General features: G+C 36.4%; 1 protein-coding gene across 1 annotated transcript in view; it reads right to left on the bottom strand.

Annotated features, from left to right (window-relative positions):
- ROCK2 (Rho associated coiled-coil containing protein kinase 2) overlaps positions 1–24,354 on the bottom strand; it is a 138,127-nt gene that overhangs the window by 51,854 nt on the left and 61,919 nt on the right. The window contains exons 4-5 of the mRNA XM_047069606.1: positions 14,681–14,818; positions 3,017–3,277 (exon numbers count right to left, since the gene is read on the bottom strand). Coding sequence (XP_046925562.1) covers positions 3,017–3,277; positions 14,681–14,818 — 399 coding nt within the window. The remainder of the gene's footprint in view (positions 1–3,016; positions 3,278–14,680; positions 14,819–24,354) is intronic.

The following is a 24,354-nucleotide window of genomic DNA, read 5'->3' as shown; positions in this document are numbered from 1 at the left end:
TGAAAGAGAATGAGCCAGGAGCACCTCTAACAGCTTTGAGGCCATAATGAGAATCAAACAGAGGCAGATAAAGTGATGAACCTGAAATATGCAACAGCACTATTTACATTAACGGCTAAAATAACAAGATCATGAATTCTATGTACTACAGTTTTTAATAAAAAAACTCCTTTGTTCTTCAACATACATAGTTGTTCTCATCATTATTATTACTTGAGGCATGGAAGTTTGGGGTAAAACAAACAACATTTTTAAACTTCAATATTTAAAAAATACCTATTTCGCTACATGGAAAATAAGAATTTCTGTTCGAAAGACACAAACGGGTAGCTGACCGGAAGATCTGTGGAGTCACTGTCGAGATTACATAAGGAATTCTTCACTTCAACAAGTTGCTTTTAAAAGGGTCAAAAGACACACACAAGTAATTCAAGAGATAAACGACTGGCAATTACATGAAGAAAAGTTTGCTATCATTAGTTATGAAAGAAATGCAATTTCTTTTTTAAGCTACTACCTTACACCCATGGAACTGGTAAGAGTTAGAGAGTGAGTAATAGGAAGGGGGAGTGACGACACGGAGACAGGGTCGCTAATGCACTACTAGCAGGGGCTGTAACAATCACAGCCATTCCAGAGGTCAGGTAGTTCGTACTTTACATATCCTCTGAGTCAGCAGTCCCACCTCTAGGTATGTATTAGAGGAAACCCTTGTCAGAATACACATGGGCCACACCTAAAGATGTTCAACATCTAAGTTTAACTAGGCTCAACATGGCACTGTTGGTGGCAGGGGAATGGATGTGGTCTAGGAATCCAACATAAGGGGGAATAAGTAAAATTAACAGATAGACCCTACGGAATACTAAGAAGCAATGAGCTAATTTACATATATTAGAAAAGATATAAAACAGTGTTGAGCGAAAGAAGTTTAAAAAAATTACATTCATGCCATGATACCATTTACACATATGTACATCATATCAATAGCGTGCAAGAACTTATAGTAAACACATGACACTGGTTGTTTATCAGGGAAAGAGAGAATAAGACTGAAACAGAAAGGGGGAAAACATTATAAAATAAAAACAAGATGAAGCCTTTCTGTTGACTACTAACAACAATAAGCGATGAACCAAGGATTATGATTAGCTCAGCTATATGTACCTGACTTAAAAAATAGTACATAATTATATAAACCACGTTTTATTTTGTCTTATTAAGAGACAATTTAAGATATTTAAATTGCTAAATTTAGTATTTACTTACATGCTTGTAAGATTATGCTATAAATACCATATTCTGTCCTGTTTCTCACACTCTATATACCCCTCTTTCCTTAGTCATTTTCATTTTCACTACCCTAAAAACATGTGACGTGACTTATTTCTCTACACCCTCCCAAAAGTTTTTGGTTTAATTAAAATCAGAATACACTCATGGAAGTTCAACACATAAACATCACTCACTTTGTACAACAGACATAAAAAAGTTTAGCATCCTATTAGAAATTATTTTATACTTTATTTTCATTGAAGATAATTTTTACTATTAACCATTTCATACTATTTACTATTAACCATTTCATACCACAAGAGGGAGCTCTGGGGACAAATGCTCCATCTATTAAACACGGACTCATGAATGCAGAACATGGACACAAGGACAAAATCCAGGAAGAAGACCAAAGGAGAAAGGAATGTTAAGTATTAGTTGAGTAGACAGGGCATACAAACCTAGATACGTGAAAATGGCCTATGAAACAGCACAAATTCTAAATAAGTGAGAACATTAGGAAAGTGATCCATCAGGTTAGGATTATAAGGAAGACTTTCTAAATGAGGTAAAATCTAAGCTGAGCTCGGGACATTACAGATCGCTGATGGGGGCAGTATGAGCTATAGAAGTGAATGTCACACAGGTGGCATGAGTAAGAGGCAAAGAGAAGGAAAATCAGCTTACTTCAAAATAAATATCTTTACAAGATATTCTTTTTTTCTTTGGTAAAGTATTCTGGTTATGAAATATGAATAGCTATACAGGCATACTGGAAGGTTAGAAACACCATACAAAAGATGGCATCCGGTTTGCTGTCAATTTACATTAACGTTTAGAAAGTCTGATGGATGTAAGTCACCCCCCAAGATCCAACAGGGAAACTAAAAAACGAAACAGGAATTATACGGTACACTTATAGAGAAAAAGAGATAAATTTTACAACAGGAATAAATCAACATAATCAGCTATGACGTTAACACTACTGAATCTATTGATCAAAATGTGAATTGTTTACCAGGTAAAGTACACAACAGATGACGTCCCCAAATTTATTCAATGTGGTTGACGCAGACAGGGTTAGCAGGTGATAGGATCATAAACTTCTTACCTTAGCTTTTTTTTTTTAAAGGAAAAATACAGAAATAATAATGGTGATGGAAATACCCATGTACCTTAATTTACATTTTGTGTCTTATTTCTTCACCCGGATCATTTTACACATGCAGTAGTTTTGATTGGTAGCAACTGCTTATCAACATTCTATGAGGAAGATGCCTAAAGTTATTTGCATTCTTATTTCTCTTATATTCACCAAATCCAATGCTACATAATTATAAATAAAGCACTCTGTAACAAGATGATCAGTTAAAAAAAGTTTTGTTTCAGTCACTACACAGTTAGCAAAACTAAATTTATCTTTGCTCAACAAAAATAAAGATTTGAAGTTTCTTTTATTTTTGTTTTTAAAAAGTAGCATTTTGGGGGGAGCCTGGTGGCTCAGTCAGTTCAGCGTCTGACTTTGTTTCAGGTCATAATCTCGCGGTCCGTGAGTTCAAGCCCCATGTCGGGCTCTGTGCTGACAGCTCAGAGCCTGGAGCCTGCTTCGGATTCTTTGTCTCCCCCTCTCTCTGCCGCTCCCCAGCTCATGCTCTGTCTCTCTCTCTCTCTCTCAAAAATAAATAAAGATTAAAAAAAATTGCTTTTTAAAGTAGCATTTTTTTACTTGCTTATTACTTACTTCATCCATCTTCATACATGTGCCAAAATCTGCTAACTTTAGATGTCCATGTTTATCCAAGAGCATGTTGTCAGGCTTTACATCTCTGTGAATGAGACCCATGGAGTGTATGGCATCCAGAGCAAGAACAACTTCAGCAGTATAAAATTTGGCCCACTTTTCAGGGACATCGTAGTTACTCATAAGGTTTACAAGATCTCCACCAGGCATGTACTCCATTACCATGTACAGATACTTATCATCTTGAAAAGCACAAAAGAGCTGGAAAACAAAATGGGAAGGAAAAAACATTTTTTTAGAAAAAAGAAAACCAAAAGCTTAATAGGAACAAAACCCAAAAGTATCATTACTGCTGAAAAAGGCAAATTATTTTACAACCAAGAGAGTTTAATTCTATGAAATCTTTGATTTTAGATTTGGACATCTTTAATGGAAAAGGAAGTATCAGACAAAACTTTTTATATGGTTATCTTCCTCATGCTTATTGACAAGAAACACATAAATGAGTCATTTTCCCTCTTAGAGAATACAAAAATCTATTTAAATAGAAATATTTTAAAAGAGGGGCGCCTGGGTGGCTCAGTCGGGCAAGCGTCCGCCTTGGGCTCAGGTCGCGATCTTGCAATCCATGAGTTCGGGCCCTGCATCAAGCTCTGTGCTGACGCAGAGCCTGGAGCCTGCCTCAGACTCACTCTCACTCTCACACTCTCACACTCACTCTCTCTCTCTCTCTCTCTCTCTCTCTCTGTCCCTCCCTTGCTCATGCTCTCTCTCGCAAAAATAAACAAACATTAAAAAAAAGAAAAGAAATATTTTTAAAAGAGAAACAGTAAAAATGAGGAACATAAAAGGTAAAAAAAAAAAAAACCCAAAGAATTCATAATTTAAAAAAAAAGCTTTCTGAAAACAAAACAAGTTACTGCACCTAATTCACAGAGAAGAAAGCTGAGGAGATAGAGGCAGTTGAGAAAAACCTTTGAGATACCACATTCGATGGACAGAAGAAGAGGGAGTGAGTAAGCACCACACCACTGGAAAAGAGCAAGTCCCTGGTAGCCACAGTTAAAACAGGGCCTTCTCTCCTATTCTCCACGATTTGCTCCTAAGCAGCATATGGCAGGTGCTACCAGCACCTAGACTAGAGCAGTGGCAGTGGGACCAGAGATATTACACCTAGCTAGGTTGCTACTGACCCCCCCCCAAGAGACAGGAATCACAAATTCAGAAGAAAAGTTATTTGTATATTCCACCCACGTCCCACCCCACCCCCCCAAGAAGCAAGCAACGCAAACAGAAAAGGTTTCCATAAATAGGGAAAAACTAGAACCGAAGCAGTAACTCATGCTCAAAGTAAAGAAAAAGAATTCCTACAAATCAATTATTTCAAACAAACAAACAACGTAATGGGAAAATGAGGAGACTTAAGCACGCATAAGAAGATACTCACATAAGAAGATATTCAAAGACGAAAAGGCATGAAATTTCATTAAAGAAAGGTAAATTTAAATCACTGGAAAAGAAACGCCACTTCACAAGCACAAAAATGATCAACTTTTAAAAGTGACAATACCAAGTGCTGGCAAGGACAAAGGGAACTTAGAAACTAAACCTCTATAATCACATTGAAAAAAAAGCTATTACCACCTACTAAGATAGACTACAGGTACCCAAAAATGCCACTCCTAGGAATAAACGCAGCAGAATTAAGTACAAGAACATTTACAGGGCACCTGGGTGGCTCAGTTGGTTAAGCGTCCGACTTCGGGTCAGGTCATGATCTCACGGTTCGTGAGTTCAGGCCCCGCGTCGGGCTCTGTGCTGACAGCTCAGAGCCTAGAGCCTGCTTCTGATTCCGTGTCTCCCTCCCCTCAGCTCCTCCCCTGCTCACACTCTGTCTCTCTCTCAAAAATAAATAAAGATTAAAAAAAAGAAATTAAAAAGAAGAAACATTTACACTACTTGTAACAAATAACATTTTGAAATATACCAATAAATTATGATATATACATGCAATGGAATAAAACACAGCAATGAAATTAATAAACTGTAGCAATCTAGATTAGATAACTCTTTCCAACATAATGCTGAATAAAAAAGCTAGATACAAAAGAGATATTCAGCGATTTCACTTATATAAAGTTCAAAAAACAGGAAAACTAAAGATCACGGGTGCTTGTTTAGGTGATACACGAGAAGGAAAAGCAAGGAAATGATTACTAATAAAGTCAGAAGAGTGGTTATTTTCGGCGGAACACACGAAGGTAGTGATTAGGAAAGAGTGCAAGAGAACTTCTGGAATTCTGGCAATGTTTATTTTTTGACCTGAGTAGTAAATACATGGGTGTTTGCTTTGTGATAAATCCTGTTGTTTGTTTTATATATTTCTCGGTGTCTGTTTTATATATTTCTCGGGTATGTCACAAATAAAATCTTTTTTTTTGTTTTGTTTTAAAGTATGACATGGGGCGCCTGGGTGGTTTAGCCGGTTAAGCATACAACTTTGGCTCACAGTTCGTGGGTTCGAATCCCACATCAGGCTCTGTTCTGACAGCTCGGAGCCTGGAGCCTGCTTCAGATTCTATGTCTCCCTCCCTCCCCCTGCTTGTGCTCTTTCTCCCAAAAATAAACATGAAGAAAAAAATTTTTAAGACAAAAAAAATATTTTAAAGTATGACAAAATTAAAGCAGGACTCAAAAGGAAATTTATAACTTCAAATGCATTTATAGGTATTTCTCCTTATCCTTTCAATATGCAATAATCACACAGGTCTCTGCACTGTAAAGTAAGGACAATAAAAATTAGGCAGATAAAGAAACTAGAAAAGAACAATATACATCTAAAGAAAACTGGAGCTATGGAATTTTTTTAAAGCAGTAAATAATCACACACAAAAAAAACAAAGTAAGGGTGTATTTTGTAAATAAAACAAAAAAAACCACGTTAAGACTAAAAAATGTACATATACTCTATTCAATACAAAAGTGGAAAAGAAGACGGATACCGTCACAGAAAATATAAACTGACTCAAGAGGTAAATAAAAACCTGAATTAGTCAAAAATCACATGAGAAAAATAAAAAGGATGATAAAAGATCTAGTTGGGAAGAAGGAAAGGAGGGATCGAGTACAGAAAAAATATCCGAGTTTTAGGACAGCAAGCGCTCTCTCAGAAGAAAGGGAGAAAAGATTGGGTAGGAGAGCAAAAAGTCTTTCAAGAATTCTAGTAATTTTTTAGTACTTCAAAATTAAAAGATTAAAATTAGCTATGGAAAAATGTTAAAATTTTCTAAACATATGTAAGACCAAAACCAAAGAATGCTTCCAGATGGCTTATCAGGCAAGCAAGAAAAGCCATTTACCAATAGCGAATTAATTAAGTTGTGTTTCATTGCATCAGCAGAAGAAATGTGTCCAGCGGAAATCAACTCAAGGCTATCAGTCTTTCAACAACAGTTGCTCAAGGAGTTGAGGACACTGGGGGCAATATCAGTAGTCAATTAAAAAACAAGGTAAATGATTTTGAGTGGTTTTTCTCAGCTCTTGGTGAGTCAACAGATGTTGCTGATACTATGCAGTTATTACCATTTATTGGAGGAGTAAGTGCCAAATATGAAGTAAAGAATTAGCCTCTATAAACAGTCTGCATAGGTCAAGTACAGGCAAAAATATTTTCGAAGAAGCTGAGAAAACACTAATTCAGTACAAACTGAAGTAGGTGTGTTAACAAAAGACGGTAGTAAAAATATATGTGGAGCAGAAAAGGTTTTCATTGGACAAATTTACAAAGCTTGTGAAAATGTATGACATTTAAGTCTGTAGTTAGTCTCTGTAATACTGATCTTATATAAGAACTCAGTGGAAAATACATTTGAATCTCATGTAATAAATGAATACTGTTAATGGTTGTTATTTGCTCTTTGTGGACTTAACCATCTTCATCTGTTTTTGTCAGAAATAGAAGATGTGTATCCTGACTCACTTTCCATACAGCAGTTCAATCAACGGCTTAGCACTGGGAAAGTTTTATTGCAATGATCTGCGCTTAGAGCTGAAACTGAAATTTTTCTCATCAAGACCATCCTCAACTACTATTACTGAACACTCAATAGCATGGAAATTAGCTTTAGCTGCAGCCTTAATAATGTTTCGTAATTAATACAACCTAAAATGACAAGGTAAAATAGGGCTTATATACAAAACTTAAACTTTTGATGACAGCTAACATCAAGCCCCTTTTTGTACTTCCCATTGCTATCAAAATCAAAACAAGAAGTGAGCTCTCCACTCAAGTGCACAAATTTGCAAGGGATGTATTTTCTGAGCTCAAACTACAGTCTCACAGTTCCAACGGTATTTTTTTTTTCTTTTTGCTGTTTCATGTTTCAAAATCCATTTAAACTCTGTAATTGAGAAGCTTCTACCCAATCTGCAGTTGGAAGTAACTAACCTGCAGTGTGATGACATTGTTACAATGTAAATATCAAGATAAGAATTTAACAGAATTCTATAAACATCTTCCAAGTGATAAATATGCTCAATCAGAATCCTCTGCTCGAGGTCAGCATCAAGTCATAAATAAAGTATTGGGGGGCGCCTGGGTGGCGCAGTCGGTTAAGCGTCCGACTTCAGCCAGGTCACGATCTCGCGGTCTGTGAGTTCGAGCCCCGCGTCAGGCTCTGGGCTGACAGCTCAGAGCCTGGAGCCTGTTTCGGATTCTGTGTCTCCCTCTCTCTCTGCCCCTCCCCCGTTCATGCTCTGTCTCTCTCTGTCCCAAAAATAAATAAACGTTGAAAAAAAAAATTAAAAAAAAAAAAAAAAAGTATTGGTATATACTCTTAACAAGTGATGAAAATGGCACTTTACCTCTGTAGTCTTCCCCTAAAAACTCATAACCTGAATCTAAATAATGAGAAAAACATCAAATTCTAATAGAAGACTATACACATATCCTACGATATTAACTGATAAGTAATCCTTAAAGTTGTAAAGGTCATCAAAAACAAGGAAGTCTGAGAAATTCCCATAGCCAAGAGGAGCCTAAGAAGATATGATAACTAAATGTAGTAACATGCTATCTTGGATGGGATCCTGGAACAGAAAAAGAGCACAGGTAAAATGAAGAAAATCTGAATCAATTATGGACTTCAGTTAATATAATGTATCAATACTGGTTCATTATTTGTAACAAATGTACAAAACTATGATGTTAATAGAGGAAACATTACGGGGTGGGAGGGTGGTGGTATTATGAGAGCTCTCTACCATCTCCTCAAGTTTTTCTATAAATGTAAAACTTTTTAAAAATAAATCCTATTAATAAATAAAAAAAATATGCTGATGGATAATAGTATCTGGCAGTACCTACCTGTGTGAAAAGGTATTTTCTAATAAAATATGTAAAAAATCTTATTACACATTAGCATTAATAGAACATCTACAAACATTGACTGTGAACCCCAATTCAACAAAATGTTATTGCCCCAGAAAATAAATTCACTCTTCTCCTTAACAGACTTGTATTTTAAAAAATTGTACTTTTTATCACATTTTGAATTTCATCAACAATGTGAAGAAATGTGTTTTCTCATTATATAAACTATCAGCGTAAAAATCTTTGATTTGTGGACATCTTGGGCCACAAAGTTTAAAATATGTACTAAATGCCCCTTTACAAAAAAAAAAAAAAAAAATTGCCAATTTCTGGTGTGACTGAACCATGGTGAGACCGGCCATGGTTGGTAACTGTTGAGGCTGACTGAACAGTACACAGGGATTCAATATACCTTCTTTCTACTTTGGGGTACATTTGAAATTTATCATAATAAATTTTAAAAGCTAAAATATTTGTCATTAAATATACTGAAAATTTTTGCTTAAAAGATTTGCAAGCAAGGGGCACCTGGGTGGCTCAGTCCATTAAGTGTCCAACTTCAGCTCAGGTCATGATCTCGCAGTCAGTGAGTTCAAGCCCCACATCAGGCTCTGTGCTGACAGCTCAGAGCCTGGAGCCTGCTTCAGATTCCGTGTCTCCCTCTCTCCCTGCCCCTCCCCCACCACTCAAAAATAAACATTAAAAAAAAAAAAAGATTTGCAAGTAAGTTCAATTCAGCCTCAGGGAATGAAGAGTTTCTATTTTATATAACTGTACCAAAGCTCAGAAAAAAGTGGTATGTTTCTCAACTATTTATTAGGGTAGTCTCACCATGATACGAAAACCAATCAAGAAAGCCCATGTGTTTTTTTTTGTTTATTTCTATGAATATAATTTATTGTCAAATTGGCTTACATACAACAACCAGTGCTCATCCTGCCCTCCTCAATGCCCATCACCCATTAAAAAAAAAAAAAACTTTGAATTAAATCAAAGGTCAAATGTCACTTATACACACAAACAATTCCTTAAAATATTAGTAAATCAAATTCAGTACTCTATTCAGAATACAAAATTATAGCAAGTGGCATTTTCTTTACATGTTATATTACCTTGAAAAAAAATTTAGTGTACTATAGTAACAGATTAAACAAAAAAAAAAAAACCATCTTGAAAGCAGCTAAAGAGAACATTTTTAAATACTTCAACATTATTCCTGATTAAAAAGTACTTGGTGAGCTAAGCACAAACAGACCAAATCCTTTACCAGCTTACTCAGAAAGCTTCAACAAACATCAGACTTAATCATTAAGTTTAAAATAATGAAAAAGATACGGATAAAAATTTCTACTAATTCAACACTATACTGAAAGACTGAACCAGTGTTATTTTTTTGGCATTTTATAACGTCTACATTTTTAAAAACCAATTTTCTTATGCCTGAGTTTCTTCTGAACATATTTGATGGCAAGCAGTTTACTGAAAAGCAAACTGTATACAGAGAGATATACTATCCTGTTATGGGAGGGCTTAATATTCCAAAATAATCCAAAGAACCAAAAATATCTATCAATTAAAGCAATGCAAGAAAAAATTGTAGTGTATTTTTTTAACAGAATGAAAGGCTAATTCTAACTTCATAGAGAAAAATGATTAAGAACTGCCACAAAAATATTATAAAAGGAAATCAATGAGAAGACGTGCCCTACCAGATACAACAATGTGATTTTAGTGCAGGAACAAATAACAAACCAAAATAACAGAACAGAGTCAAAAGAAATTCATGTGTATATGGTAATTTAGTCAATGATATAAAAGACATTTCATTTATTTCATGGGAAAAAGGCATTTCTACAAATGGTATTGGGCGTGGCTGCCCATTTGTGAAAATCTCACACATATAAAAAAATAAATTCCCGGTGACTCAGAAATAGACTCCCACTCCTCTCAAAATTAAAATATAAAAAGTTAGGGGCGTCTGGGTGGCTCAGCTGGTTAAGCTTCCGACTTCAGCTCAGGTCATGATCTCACAGTTGGTGGGTCCAAGCCTCACGCTGGGCTCTCTGCTGACAGCTCAGAGCCTGGAGCCTGCTTCAGACTCTGGGTCCCCCTCTCTCTCTGCCCTTCTCCCACTTGTACTCTGTCTTTCTCTCTCCCTCTCAAAAATAAACAAACAGTAAAAATAAATTTTTTTAATAAAATCAAATATAAAAATTTAAAGAAAGTATAAAGGAATATTTTTATAAATTAAGGATGGGGAAGGTATTCCCCAGCAAAAATCAAAATACAGAATGCATAGATATGACTACATTTATGTTTAAAGATTCAATAAGCAACAGACAAGTAATAGTCCAAGAGAATATATTTCCAACATATATAACAAAGAATCATTATACAGGGTCCATTATCATTCTAATAAATCACTTTTATTTTTTTAACGGTTTTTTTATTTTATTTTTGAGAGAGACAGAGACAGAGTGTGAGTGGGGGGAAGGGCAGAGAGAGAGAAGAAGACAGAATCCGAAGCAGGCTCCAGGCTCTGAGCTGTCAGCACAGAGCTCGACACGGGGCTCGAACCCATGAACCACGAGATCATGACCTGAGACAAAGTCGGGTGCTTAACACTTAACCAACTGAGCCACCCAGGCACCCCATAAATCGATTTTAAAACAGCGAAACGACACAGAGAAAAATGGGATAAGCAATAAAGGAATACAAATTACTAACAAGCATATGGAATACCTTGAACCTCATAATTAACCAAGGAAATGCAGCTTAACACAATAACATCTTTTTTTCTTGAGGATATGACTAATACAAATTTTAAATAACTACAATTTCCAGTATTGGCTAAAATGCAGTGAAATAAAAATGTTAAATAATTAGAGTAATATAAACTCATACAAACCTTTTTTTACACAGTAATTTGGCACCATCTATCAAAGTGTCAAATGGGCACACCATATGACCTAGCAAATCCAATGCCAGGGATCTAAAGAAATATTCATCCACGTATTAAAAGATGGAGGTGTAAGCATGATTAATTCCACATCAAGGATAGAAAATGTACAAGATTGGTCTGGAACTTCCCACAATATCAGATAGCAAGCTATCAAAGACGGCTAAGTTTACAGCAAAAGGACTCAGGAACTGGGGTGTCTGGGTGGCTCAGTCGGTTGCACATCTAACTTGAGCTCAGGTCATGATTTTGCAGTTCTTCAGTTTGAGCCCCACATTGCAGTCTATGCTGGACAGCTCAGAGGCTGGAGCCTACTTTGGATTCTTTGTCTCCCTCTCTCTCTCTGCCCTTCCCCGACTTGTGCTCTATGTCTGTATCTCTCTCAAAAATAAACACTAAAAAAAAAATTTTTTTTAATAAGGAAAAGAAAGGAAAGGAAGAAAGAGGGGAGGGGAGGAGGGAGAGGAGAGGAGGGGAGGGGGAGGGGGGAGGGGAGGGGAGAAGATGGGAGGGGAAGGGAGGAGAAGGGAGGGGAAGGGAGGGGAAGGGAGAGGAAGGGAGGGGAAGGGAAGGTAAAGGACTCAGGAACCAACCTGAACAGGACAAAGGTGTCAAACTTTGAGCATCAATAAGATATTCAAAGGACTGAAACATCAAACAGGTTTTAAGACTGAGTTCAAAGTGATACATCACCCCCAAAATTGTTCACCTTTAGAGAATAAAAGGAAACTAATCCTTTATTTTGAAAACTGGTAAATATAAGGAAAAAAATAAAGGATTTATCCTGTCCTTCCTGTCCTTCTCTACCCAGAATTATACTACTAGATAACCAAATAGTAAATGGGGGAATATTTTTCTTTATAGAACTATTCCAGTCAATATAGTAAAAAAAGAACGACTAGGAGGGTAAAAAAAAGGCATGACTGAATTGGAGCATCACCATTCTGAAATCCTTAACAAATTAACGGACCTAGGCATTAAGCACAAGTAGCTGGTAAAATAACAGAGAGAAACCAGACATTAGCCTAACAGAAAAAAAAAAACACTGCCCATGAAGTTGCCCTGCCACCCTCTCCAAAATCATACCTGATTCTGATCCTCTATATCCAATTACCAACTTACAAAGTTAAACTACACAAAGACAAAAGCAGCAAAATCCAGGTTTCTTCCACAAATAAACTGATGAGACAAAAGAAGAGGAGGGAAACCCTAGATTGAGAAACTTTAAAAGAGATACCTAAACTTAAATTTAAAAAAGCTAAAAGTAAACTGAAGTACTTAAGGGTACACACCTACTTAGCTGTATAAAACTATAAAGAAAAATAAGGAAGTGTTCACCATAAACATATGGACATTAGAAAAACAGGCAAAGAACACAGTAAACTGTATATAAGAGATGGCATTAAAAAGTCTTCTATATCAGCAAAGGAGTAAGTTTTTTAAAATATGCCAATATTCCTCTATTAAATTCAAATCACACTAAGAATATATATTAAGAAATAGAGATGGGCCAAAAATATATGGTGTATCATAATTTATATAAGAAAAATTCTTAAAGCCCTTTCCAACAAGAGTATAGTAACAAAGTATGGGGACCTTCATACAATTAAATATTGAATAGTCATGAAAAAATAAGCACTGAGATGTGGGAAATAATCTGCTAAAATTGATTACAGTATATGCTATGACCCATTCATTTTACTGCAAGGTAGGTTCCTAACAGAAATGTGTGAACATATGTACCAAAACCCATATGAAAGAGTTCATAACAGCACTATTCACAACAGACAAAAAGTAAAAACAACCCAAGTGTCCATTAACTGATGAGTGAATAAAATGTGGGATATCCACACAATTGATGATTATTCAGCCATAAAAAGAAACGGAGGGCTGACACATGCTATTCATGAATGAACATTAAAAACATTATGCTAAGTGAAAGAAGATATCACAAAAGACCACATACTGTATAATCTCATTTATACGAAACACCCAAAATGGGCAAATCACAGACCTAGAAAGCAGATTAGTGGTTGCCAGGAGTTAAGAGTTAGGGTGAATTGGGGAAAAACTGCCAATTGTTTCAGGGTTTCTTTCTGAGATACAAAAATGTTCTATAAATGTACTGAAACTCTGTAAATATATTGAAAATCACTGAAAAATAAAATTAAATCAATAAACAGAAATAAGTCAGTCATTTTTACAAGGTTTCACACAAAATCACACATTTCAAACATATAATGGTGCATGGAATATCCTTTATCATAGAGATAAATAAATGAAAGCCAGACTTATGTTACTTTTTCAATTGTACCATGTTTCACTACTGACTGGCGTCCACAGACCCATTAACTTTTTATCTCAATGAACATTTTATAAGGGTCCACTTAGCAACATTAAAGATCAGAACTAGAAACAGCAATGATTCTGTTACTATGAAAGCAATTTAAAGCTAACAGTGGAATAATTTATTACCATCATTCCTTAAGTAAATTATTATGATATACGATTTGCTACAAAAATTTTAGTTTTCGGTACACATATAAGAATTTCTATTCACTAGCTACAATAACAGAAATTAAGTGGAGAGAAAGCACTGAAGCTCAACACCGTTAAAAAAGCAATAGTAATGAGCTTTTAAATTACATCGTCATTCACGTGGCAAAATTTTTTACCCGCAAATTGCCTTCCACAAGCAAGGTATCAAACTCCCAAACCATTTAGTAAGCATTCTGAACATGCATTCGTACATACCTAATCTTACTCGTGATACTCGTTCAAAATGGTTGCACAATTAGATATTAATATAAAAACATCTTTAGAGAAGCAAAGCTAATAAGGGATAAAATTGACAAGGAGGCAAAATACAATTATAAATTCCTCACTTCACAAACAAGAGGCTGACTCAGGAAGCACAATGCTGTCGTACACAGTAGGTAATATATAAAGGACTCGGAGGATTTTCAAGATTTTTATTGTAGGAAGTTTTGGGTTTTTTTTGAGACAGGCTGGTTCTTGTTCCTATTATGTAAATCGTGAGAAAGTGTAGGCAGGGAATAACGGCACACTGGTAACCGATCTAATTCTTCATAAAGGAATTTCTAAAAAGTTGCAAATAATACTTGATTTCACACACCAATTTAAGAATTACATGTCATGTCTATATGACATACTATTTAGGAACATTAAACAAGCATATCGAATCAGATCTTATTAAAAATGACAGCACTGTTACTATAGGAGATACAGGACTTTCAACATACAAAATCACATCTCATGGATAATAAGCACTTACAAAAGAAGGAAATAAACTTAGAAAAGTTTGTAGGCTTACCTGAACCACCCAGGGACTGTTGGCAAAGGCCATAATATCTCTCTCTTCCCAGAAAAAAGCAGAATCTGATCTTTTTATCATTTCAAACTTACTAAGAAGCTTCATAGCATAAACCTTCTGTGATGCCTTATGACGAACCTATAGATTTTTTAAAAACACAAAAATAATTTTATGAGAGAAAGGTGAACAGATACTATTATTCTATTATTAAAGACTTTCAAAGAAAAAAATGGGGAATAATTCAGATAAAAGGAGTATAATTCAACAGAAAGGCATAAAAATTCTAAATATGTATGCATCTAATAAATAAGCTTTAAAATTCAGGAACCAAAAACTGACAGAACTAAAGAAAGAAACAGACAAATCCATAACTTAAGTTGGAAATTTTAACATCCCCTCTCAATATTTGATATAATAAGTAAACAAAATATCACTATGGATATAAGGAAATTCACCCCAGAATGAACACTGCTTAATCAAAAGTCATGATTACAAAGGTTTTTGTATTAAGTTACATCACTTCTCATTTTAAAATATTTTAAAATTTGAAGAATCTTGACATATTTTAATTTTACATAAAAAGAATCCTATATGCAAAGGGTCAAATTTACGATGAGGGCCATACATTATATCTATCTTCTATATTAAATTACTAAACTGGAAACACAATTCCTTCTTTTTGAGAGTGTTAGGACATTTATAGAATGCTGAAAATAAACACATGTGAAAGCAATATGAAAACATGGACGGTGGGCAGGGGATTAGGGCACAAAGGATCCTCATCTGAAAACCAGAAATCCCTTCCACAGCAGACAGACCAGATTTTTAACTGATTTGTATCAGATTAGCAAACTATCTCAAAGCAAATTCCAACAACGCTGTTAAATGTTGCTTTAAAAAAAAAATGTTTACAATATTATTAGAGGAGCGTGGGCAACCTGGGTGGCTTAATCGGTTAAGCGTCCAACTCTTGATGTGGGCTCAGGTCATGATCCCGCATTTGGTGGGATCGAGCCCCACATGTTGGGCTCTGAGCTGACAGTGTGGAGCCTGCTTGGGATTCTCTCTCTTCCTCTCTCTCTCTCTGACCCTCCCACACTCGCTGTCTCTCAAAAATAGGCAAATTAACATTTAAAAAATAAAATAAAAGATTATTAGAGATTGCTAAGGTACTCCTTCTATATTTATGTCACTCTTCAAATCTTCATTTATTCTAAGAACAAATCAGATTTGGAATGCTTCCTAACTTCATCAGAAAAAGTAATCCATTAAACATTAAGGGTCACGCAATCACTTTATACTGTGATATTACTTATGCTGGACTCGTACCGTGACAAGAGTTTTAAAAATTTTGTAAAGCAAAGCTATGACCAGAAACTAAAACCTCTTTGTCAGCTGATAGAAAATAGAAAATAGAAAATAAAAAATTAAATATTTTTAATGTTTTATACTGAACCAAAACAAACCAGGAACAAAAAGACCATTCAAATACACAAAAATTTATACAACATAGGTATAATTCTCTGAAGATGAGAAACAGACTTATTCACTTTACTTTCGCCGATTCTTTATGCAAATCTATTCCCTCTCTGTGCTTCCACAGCACTTACAACAATCTAGTTACGTGTCTGCTTCATAAACTCCTTTAGTCAGAGTATAAACTTTCATTTGCGGGGGGCTGTCTGGTGGTTGGCAAAATGCTGAATATGCAATTCAGCAAACTCAACAAAATTATGTCTATTTCTATATGAAAGCTTTACATTTTTAAAAAAAATTTAAGTGTTTATTTTTGAGAGAGAGAGAGGGAGAGAGAGAGACAGGGCACGAGTGGGGGAGGGGCAGAGAAAGAGGGAAACTGAGAATCCGAAGCAGGCTCCAGGCTCTGAGCTGTCAGCAGAGCCCAGTGAGGGGCTCGAACTCACAAACTGCGAGATCACGACCTGAGCCGAAGTCGGCCGCTTAACCAACTGAGCCACCCAGGCTATCCCTGAAAGCTATAAAATTTTTAATAAATAAAAGCTATTTTGCCTAGATGCTCTAGTTAATGAGGCCTGAGTTTCATTTAAATTACTATGATAGGACACTTAACTGGCTCGTAACACAAGAGTCAGGAACCACCAGCTTGTAGCCTTTGACTTGATCTATAGAACAAACATTAAGAGGCAATAGTTGTATTCATGCCAAACAGCTATCTCATACTTTGAAAATTCATTAGCACTAGTATGACAGCGAACTACAATAAAGCGCTGTTACTTTAGGAAAGCTGGTTTCCACTGATCTTCCTTCTGAGGATGTCTCTTTCTGAAAGATTCTATTATAATCTCCCTCAGCATCTCTGTACACTCCCCTTTGTTCCTTCTCTATTCAATATGGATGGATAAACAGTCAGATATAGTAGCCATTCATTACCACACTGTACAGAGTACTGCTTAAAAGCAAGGATTTAGATGTCAACAAACCTTTGCAAAAATCCTAACTATTTGTGTGAACTATGTGGCCAACTTACTTAACCCCTCTAAGTTTCAATGACTTCATCTACGTAAGAATCTCACGGAACTGTTGCAAAGACAAAATGAGATTATGAATAGAAATACTTATTAGCACATAGAATATACTCTATAAAAATGTTATAAAAATGTTAGCTAACACTGCCATGTTCACTCTATTATGAACCTTTACCTGACAGACAAAAAAGTTGCTCTTATTCCAATGTTTCTATTTGTTAGAGAAATGATGTTTATATTCCTCATTTTCAATTTCAAAAGTACACAAGTACAAAAGCACTATCTAAATGATTCTCGCTCTCATGCACTTTCTCCCCCTTTCTCTCTCTATATAATATAAAACACACTAAAAACAGGTGAAAGAGTGAACACCGGTTTTATCTCAACTGATGGAATTCTAGGTGACTTCTATACCCTTATATTTGCTTATTTGTACCTTCTACAGCAAATATGTACTTCTTAAAAAAAACTTTTAGGTAGATGAAACATTCCTAAATGTACTAGAGACAAGACATGTTTGGAAAATCCTGAAATGGACCTAGATCTCATGGAACATTTGCGGACAAAAACTTTCAAAAGACATTCTGTTTTGTTGTTTTTAAAATTTTTTTTATGTTTATTCATTTTTGAGAGACAGAGCATAAATGGGGGAGAGGTAGAAAGAGAGAGGGAGACACAGAATCTGAAGCAGGCTCCAGGCTCCAAGCTGTCAGTACAGAGCCCAGCATGGGTCTCGGACCCACGAACTGTGAGATCATGACCTGAGCTGAAGTCAGACGCCTAACCAACTGAGCCACCCAGGTGCCCCTCAAAAATCATTCTTAACAAAATGCCTCATTTGAGGTTTTCAAATTGATTTTATTTATTTATTTTTTTTTAGCGTTTATTTGTTATTGAGAGACAGAGAGAGACAGAACATGAGCAAGGCAGGGGTAGAGAGATAGGGAGACACAGAATCTGAAGCAGCTCCAGACTCTGAGCTGTCGGCACAGAGCCTGATGTGGGGCTTGAACTCACAAACCGCGAGATCATGACCTGAGCTGAAGTCGGTGGCTTAACCGACTGAGCCACTCAGGTGCCCCACAAGTTGATTTTTAATATAAAAAAATTACAACTGGGGCTCCTGGGTGGCTCAGTCAGTTAAGTGTTCAACTCTTGGTTTCGGCTAAGGTCATGATCTCGCAGTACATGGGTTCAAGCCCCACATCAGGTTCTGCACAGACAGTGCAAAGCTTGCCTGGGATTCTCTCTCCCTCAAAGTAAATAATAAACTTTAAAAATCTATGTATCAAAAATTACACTAGATTATTTTAATAAGACAATCCAGTTTGACAGACCTGGAGCAGTTAGTTTGTGTTGCTAAGGTTTCCACTAAAAATGCAAAACGAGCGTCTTCATGCTTTTGTCTGGTCTGGTTGTGGCAGCCAAGACTGAACGAGGGAATACAGGAATCACAAAAACATGGAGGGAAGGAGATAATTCTTGCCAACTCAGAAATAACCTTGTAACCAGCAAATTCACTCCAAAAAAGGAAGTAAAAATTTGAGTTAACGTGACAAGTGTTAGAAAATCATTTCCCTTATACTCTTTCCTTCTGGTTGATTCTACTTTAAAAGCTTAGTTTAAACCAATTAAATTAAAAGCAAGCCAGTGGGAAGGGAAAAAAAGAAGATCCTCATCTCACAGCTGCCTTGAGTCCCGTCACTGATCATCTGTATCCCTGAAGCACACTGGATCCCAGGAAGCCTCTCTGCCCAGGGATCATGAAAGATCACAATTAATTCACTTCAATAAACACTTTCTATGTTTCAGGTTCTGTGTTGTACAGGATATAAAAAGACAAGAAAAATCCAATCACAAATATGATCTGGCTGCACACACATATTGCTTACCAATGTCTACAGCCGAACTGACAAATGGCCACATGGTGAGGGCTCTCCCTTTTTCCTTGCTGTTCTACACATATTCTTCCTAAACTGTGTACTTGACTAAACATCATCTCTCCAGATTATAGGCAAACTATTTTCATATAAGTGGCTATGAGCCCCAGATGGGAATGCCAAAAGTATCTGAAAGACACGATACCTACTCTCAAAACAACATATAAAAGGATTCAAAGAAACAAACATATAAACTACAGCACAAGGCATAATATGGTAAATTACATAAATTTATGGAATTAAAAGATGCATAGGAAATATCACACTCAGATAAAGGGTAGGAAGAAGAAGAACAGGAAAAAGTTTTCTTTCAAAATGAACACAGAGAAAGTGAAACATGATTGAAGAAAGAGACAAGAAAATAAGGAGCATGCTCTGAAATGAGTAGCATGCCCAGGATGAATAGCATAATGGAAAATAAGATTTCAGAAACAAAATTTGTGACATCTTAAAAAAGGGCCAAGAGGGCCAGGATGAAGACTTCATGCTTCATTTAGTAGTTAAGGGAGCCATGAAACACAAATGAGAGATACAATAAATACATTTTAAAAAGATCAAATTGACAGCAGTTTATATTAGGCAAATCAGATCTGTATTTCCTACCTTTTATGTATGTCAGAAAGAAAACAGAAAACATGTTAGAAAAGCCCCTGATTCTACTATACCCATACCCAAAATGGGGGTTAAGATAGGAGTGATACATGAAAACACAAGAATATGAAGAATGGGAAAAAAAAAAACAGTCAAATAGCAATGTGGGTCCAGCTGAGCCTGAACAGCATGAATTACAGATTTAATAAGCACGGTCTTGATAGTTTCTTCATCAGCACTTGCCAATCCAAAAATCAACCGTACAATGGAGAAACATTATTACAGCAGTGGAAAACCAAAGAAAATACTAAGGAGATACTTATACCTGACTAGAAATCAAAGGGTGTCTTGGATGACAGTGATGACAGTGAACCAAAAAAATTAGGCTGGAGAAACGTTATGAGTAGGACTCACTAACAAGTTAAATTTCTTAAAATGAAGAAAAGAGAAATCAATGACTTCCAATTTTTGGCTTGAGCAATTGGATTAATAGTGGAGTCATTAATTAAGATGGGTTACAACTTTGTGGAAAAGTTAGAGAGGGAATCAAGCATTCTAATTTTACATGTTTCAGATGTGACACATCTTTTTTTATTTTTATTTTTTAACGTTTATTCATTTTTGAGAGACAGAGACAGAGAAAGAGGGGGTGGGGCAGAGAAGAGGGAGACACAGAATCCGAAACAGGCTCCAGGCTCCAAGCTGTCATCACAGAGCCCGACGCGGGGCTCGAGCCCACGAACCACTGAGATCATGACCTGAGCCGAAGTCGGGTGCCCAACCGACTGAGCCACCCAGGCGCCCCTTACATGTGACACGTCTTAATGGAGATATCAAATAAGCCACCACGGACAGGAGTGGAGAGCAAACAAGAAAATTCTGAATAGCAGCTATGAATCTGAGCCTTGACATCATATGGACTATATTTAAAGGTTGAACTTTAAATAGGAATAGGTTGAACGCACCTCAGGAGAGAATGCAGATCAAAGAAACAAGAGCCTGGTCTTTGGAACTACGATATTTACAAGTCAGGTGGAGAATGAACCACGAAGGAAACTTCGGAAGAGCCAGGAACACCGGAAGAAGTGGTATTTCAAGAAAGGAGAGCAGAATACTAGTGAGAGATTGAGTAAGAGAAAACACCGTGCAACCAATAAGGTTACACAAAGTCTCTATTTCTGGCACAGAAAAATGATTATGACCATCCAACAAAGAAAACAGACTCTGGAGTCCTCTACCTAGGTTCGAGTCTCAGTTCAACCACTTAGTGGTTATGTGAACTTCAGCAGGTTATTCATCCTGTCTGAATTTCCCTCTCTGCCAAATGGGCATGATAGTAATAACATCTATCTGAAGGAGTGCTGTGAAGGAAGACTGGTTACTATACAGAAGTTGCTTAGAAGCCTGCCTGGAATGTAACTGCTATAAACGTGTGTGTTATTATTTAATATTACATTAAAAAACCACAAATTACAAAACCATGTATATGATTCCTTAATACACATATAAGACACTCATACATTACACAAATCTTTAGAAGAAACAGAAGTGAGAAAGCCATACATCAAAATAATAAAAGTAATTATCTCTCAGTAGTGGGACAATCAGTGATTTTAAAAAGCATAATGCTATCTCGCTTCTACTAGAAACGTATTTGTCACATAAATAAAAGAATTTTTATTTTTAAGGAAGAATAATCGGCATTGATGCAATTTTTATAACTCAATAGGGAAAGGTTTTAACTTTTCTAGAATGAAAACAATTACAATAAAATATAAATACCCACTGAAAATAATTTGGTCCTAGTTTTGTATCAGTTCCCAATGTTTCCAACTATCAAAGCACTAAAAGAATACCAACAGGCTAGTTACCTTTATGTTTGAAAATGAAATAAAGAGAAGACATGATAAAAGGAGATTTTCACATTTTATCCTACCCAATTCTAAGCAATTTAGACCTTTGAGAGCAAGAATGCATTCATATATTAGTTGTGTAGTTTTACATAAAACCACAGGAAAAATTTAATGAATACTTTTCTTAAGAAAAGTGAGCAGGGAACATCACAAAACCAACTAAACATGTGGCCCCGAACTCCAAAATAAGATACAACTTCAAAAACAAAAATGCTAAGGGCGCCTGGGTCACTCAGTTGGTCGAACGGCCAAGTTCAGCTCAGGTCATGATGTCGCAATTCGTGGGTTCGAGTGCCACATCAGGCGCTGGGCTGACACCTTGGGAGCCAGGAGCCTGGAGCCTGCTTGGGATTCTGTGTCTCCCTCTCTCTCTGTCCCTCCCCCACTCACACTCTCTCTCGAAAATAAGCATAAAAGATTTTTTTTTTAATGCTAAACATATTTCCACTATTGAACAGGAAAACTTTTTATACATTTCCCCAATAAAGAATCATAAATAGGTAATTCCTAAGATACATGCATTACATTTAAGAAGGTTAACTTCGAACTCTCTTTTAGAAGCTAGGCCACTATTTCTTTTTGACACTATAATAGTGGCCAGCTCAAAATAAAAGCTCCATGAATGCAGGTGCCTTGTCTGAGTAGTTTACCTATACGACGTATTGCCAAAGCTTATAATGGTGACCTGACATTAAATAAACATTTACTAATCAATTAACAAAGGAATAGTAAAGAACAATGTATATTCTATCACCAGAGATGAAGACTAAATATGTACCTTAAGAAGACATTTGCCAGGCTAGAATTCATACCTTTCTTTTTCAAAGAAAAGTAGATTATGTCCTATGTAACTGTAAACAAAGAAATAAGCATGCATACCTGTTCAAAAAGGTAATTTCACTTGAAACGTTCATCCCAACACACATACACATGCTGCTATGGGATGAACTGTGTGCTGTCTCCTTCTGACCCCCCATATTTTGAAAGCCAACCTCTAGCACCTCAGCATGTGACTGTATTTGGAGACAGAGCCTATAGAGAGGCAAGTAAGTTAACAGAGGCTATTAGGGTGGGTCCTAATCCAATCTGACTGGTGTCCTTCTAAGAACAGGCAATTAGGACACACAGTGACACAGGAGGCACAAGCAAGCACAGAGGAAAGACAATGTGAGGACACAACAAGGCAGCGCCATCCACACGCCAAGGAGAGGCGCCTCGGGAGAAACCAAACCTGCCAACACCCTGATGTTGAACTTGTAGCCTCCAGACGGTGAGAAAATTAAGTTTTGTTGGTTAAGTCACAGTAGGTGCTTTTTGTTAGGGTGGCTCTAGCAAACCAACACACATAAATACATATAAAATTTAGAGCAACACTTCGGATTATTCATTTACCATTAAAACATTTAGGGGCGCCTGGGCGGCTCAGTCGGTTAAGCATACGACTTCGGCTCAGGTCATGATCTCACAGTTCATAAGTTTGAGCACCGAGTGGGGCTCTGCGCTGATAGCACGGAGCCTGCTTCGGGTTCTCGGTCTCCCTCCCCCCCCTCCCTCCCCCACCCCCTCTCTCTCTGCCACTACCACTACCACCCCCACTAGCTCATGCATGCTAGCTCTTGTTCTTTCTCTCTCTCCCCCTCTCCAAAATAAACATTAAAAAATATTTTAGAAGATTAAAACATTTAAATTTATAAATCCTTAGAAACTGGCAAAAGTGACAACAGACAGTATTTACTTAATACCTACAATGTGCCAGATCCCTCCCTGGTAAGTACCACACATGTAGAGCTTAATTTAGTCCTCAAAAAATTTCTTGTATGTTCCATTATTACTGCTACTCTGAGATAAGGAAATTAAAGCTTTGATGACAGAAAATCTACACATGATAGAATAGAAACAAAAGTAGTTGACTCTGACTATTCTTCCGAAGTATCGCTCTTAATCAACCTCATATACAGAATATTATTATTTTCCATAAAAATGAGATGTGATAAATGACCTAAACAGTAGAATCTAAAAATAGTGGTATCAGATAAGATCACCCATGTTACAGACTTTTCATGATATAAAAACATAAATACACATCACCTCTGTAGATGGGAGAAAAAAGACAATAACCAATTCTGCCCACCTAGAATTATAGAACTTTTCAATCTATAAATAAATGCCTTTTTCAGGTGAGGAAATTTAGGCTCCAATAAATTAAATGACTGAGCACCTCCTCTTTTTTTTTTTTATTAAAGTTTATTTATTTTGAGAGAGTGTGTGTGAGCGAGGGAGGAGGGGGAGGAGGAAGAGAGAGAATCCCAAGCAGGTTCCACACTGTCAGCTCAGAGCCCGATGCAGGGTTCGAACTCACGAACCATGAGACCACGACTTGAGCCAAACTCAACAGTCAGATACTTAACCGACTGAGCCACCCAGGCACCCCTGTACTTTCTTGACTCATGGCATTCTTACATGCTATTCCCTCTGTATTTTGACTCCCACCCCAGTCCCTCTTCTTCATGTGCCTAACTTCTTTACATCTAACTCAAATGTCATTTTCTCACAGTGAGGTCTTTCCTAACAACCCTACCTGAATTAAGCACATCCCTCCGTTATTCTCTCTCATAACATCCAGATCTTTTCCTTCATCGTATTTATAATTTGAAAATACTTCACTTATTTAAAGTAAAATTCCTTATCTCTTCCACAGAAGTACCACTTTTAGAAAGATTGAGGCT

This window comes from Lynx rufus, unplaced genomic scaffold, assembly GCF_022079265.1.
Source record: "Lynx rufus isolate CCGP_SWC_20201006 ecotype Redwood Valley unplaced genomic scaffold, mLynRuf1.p SCAF_8, whole genome shotgun sequence".
Lineage (NCBI taxonomy): Eukaryota > Metazoa > Chordata > Mammalia > Carnivora > Felidae > Lynx > Lynx rufus.
The sequence above is the reverse complement of the archived record's forward strand: the minus strand, read 5'-3'. Positions and strand labels throughout refer to the sequence as shown.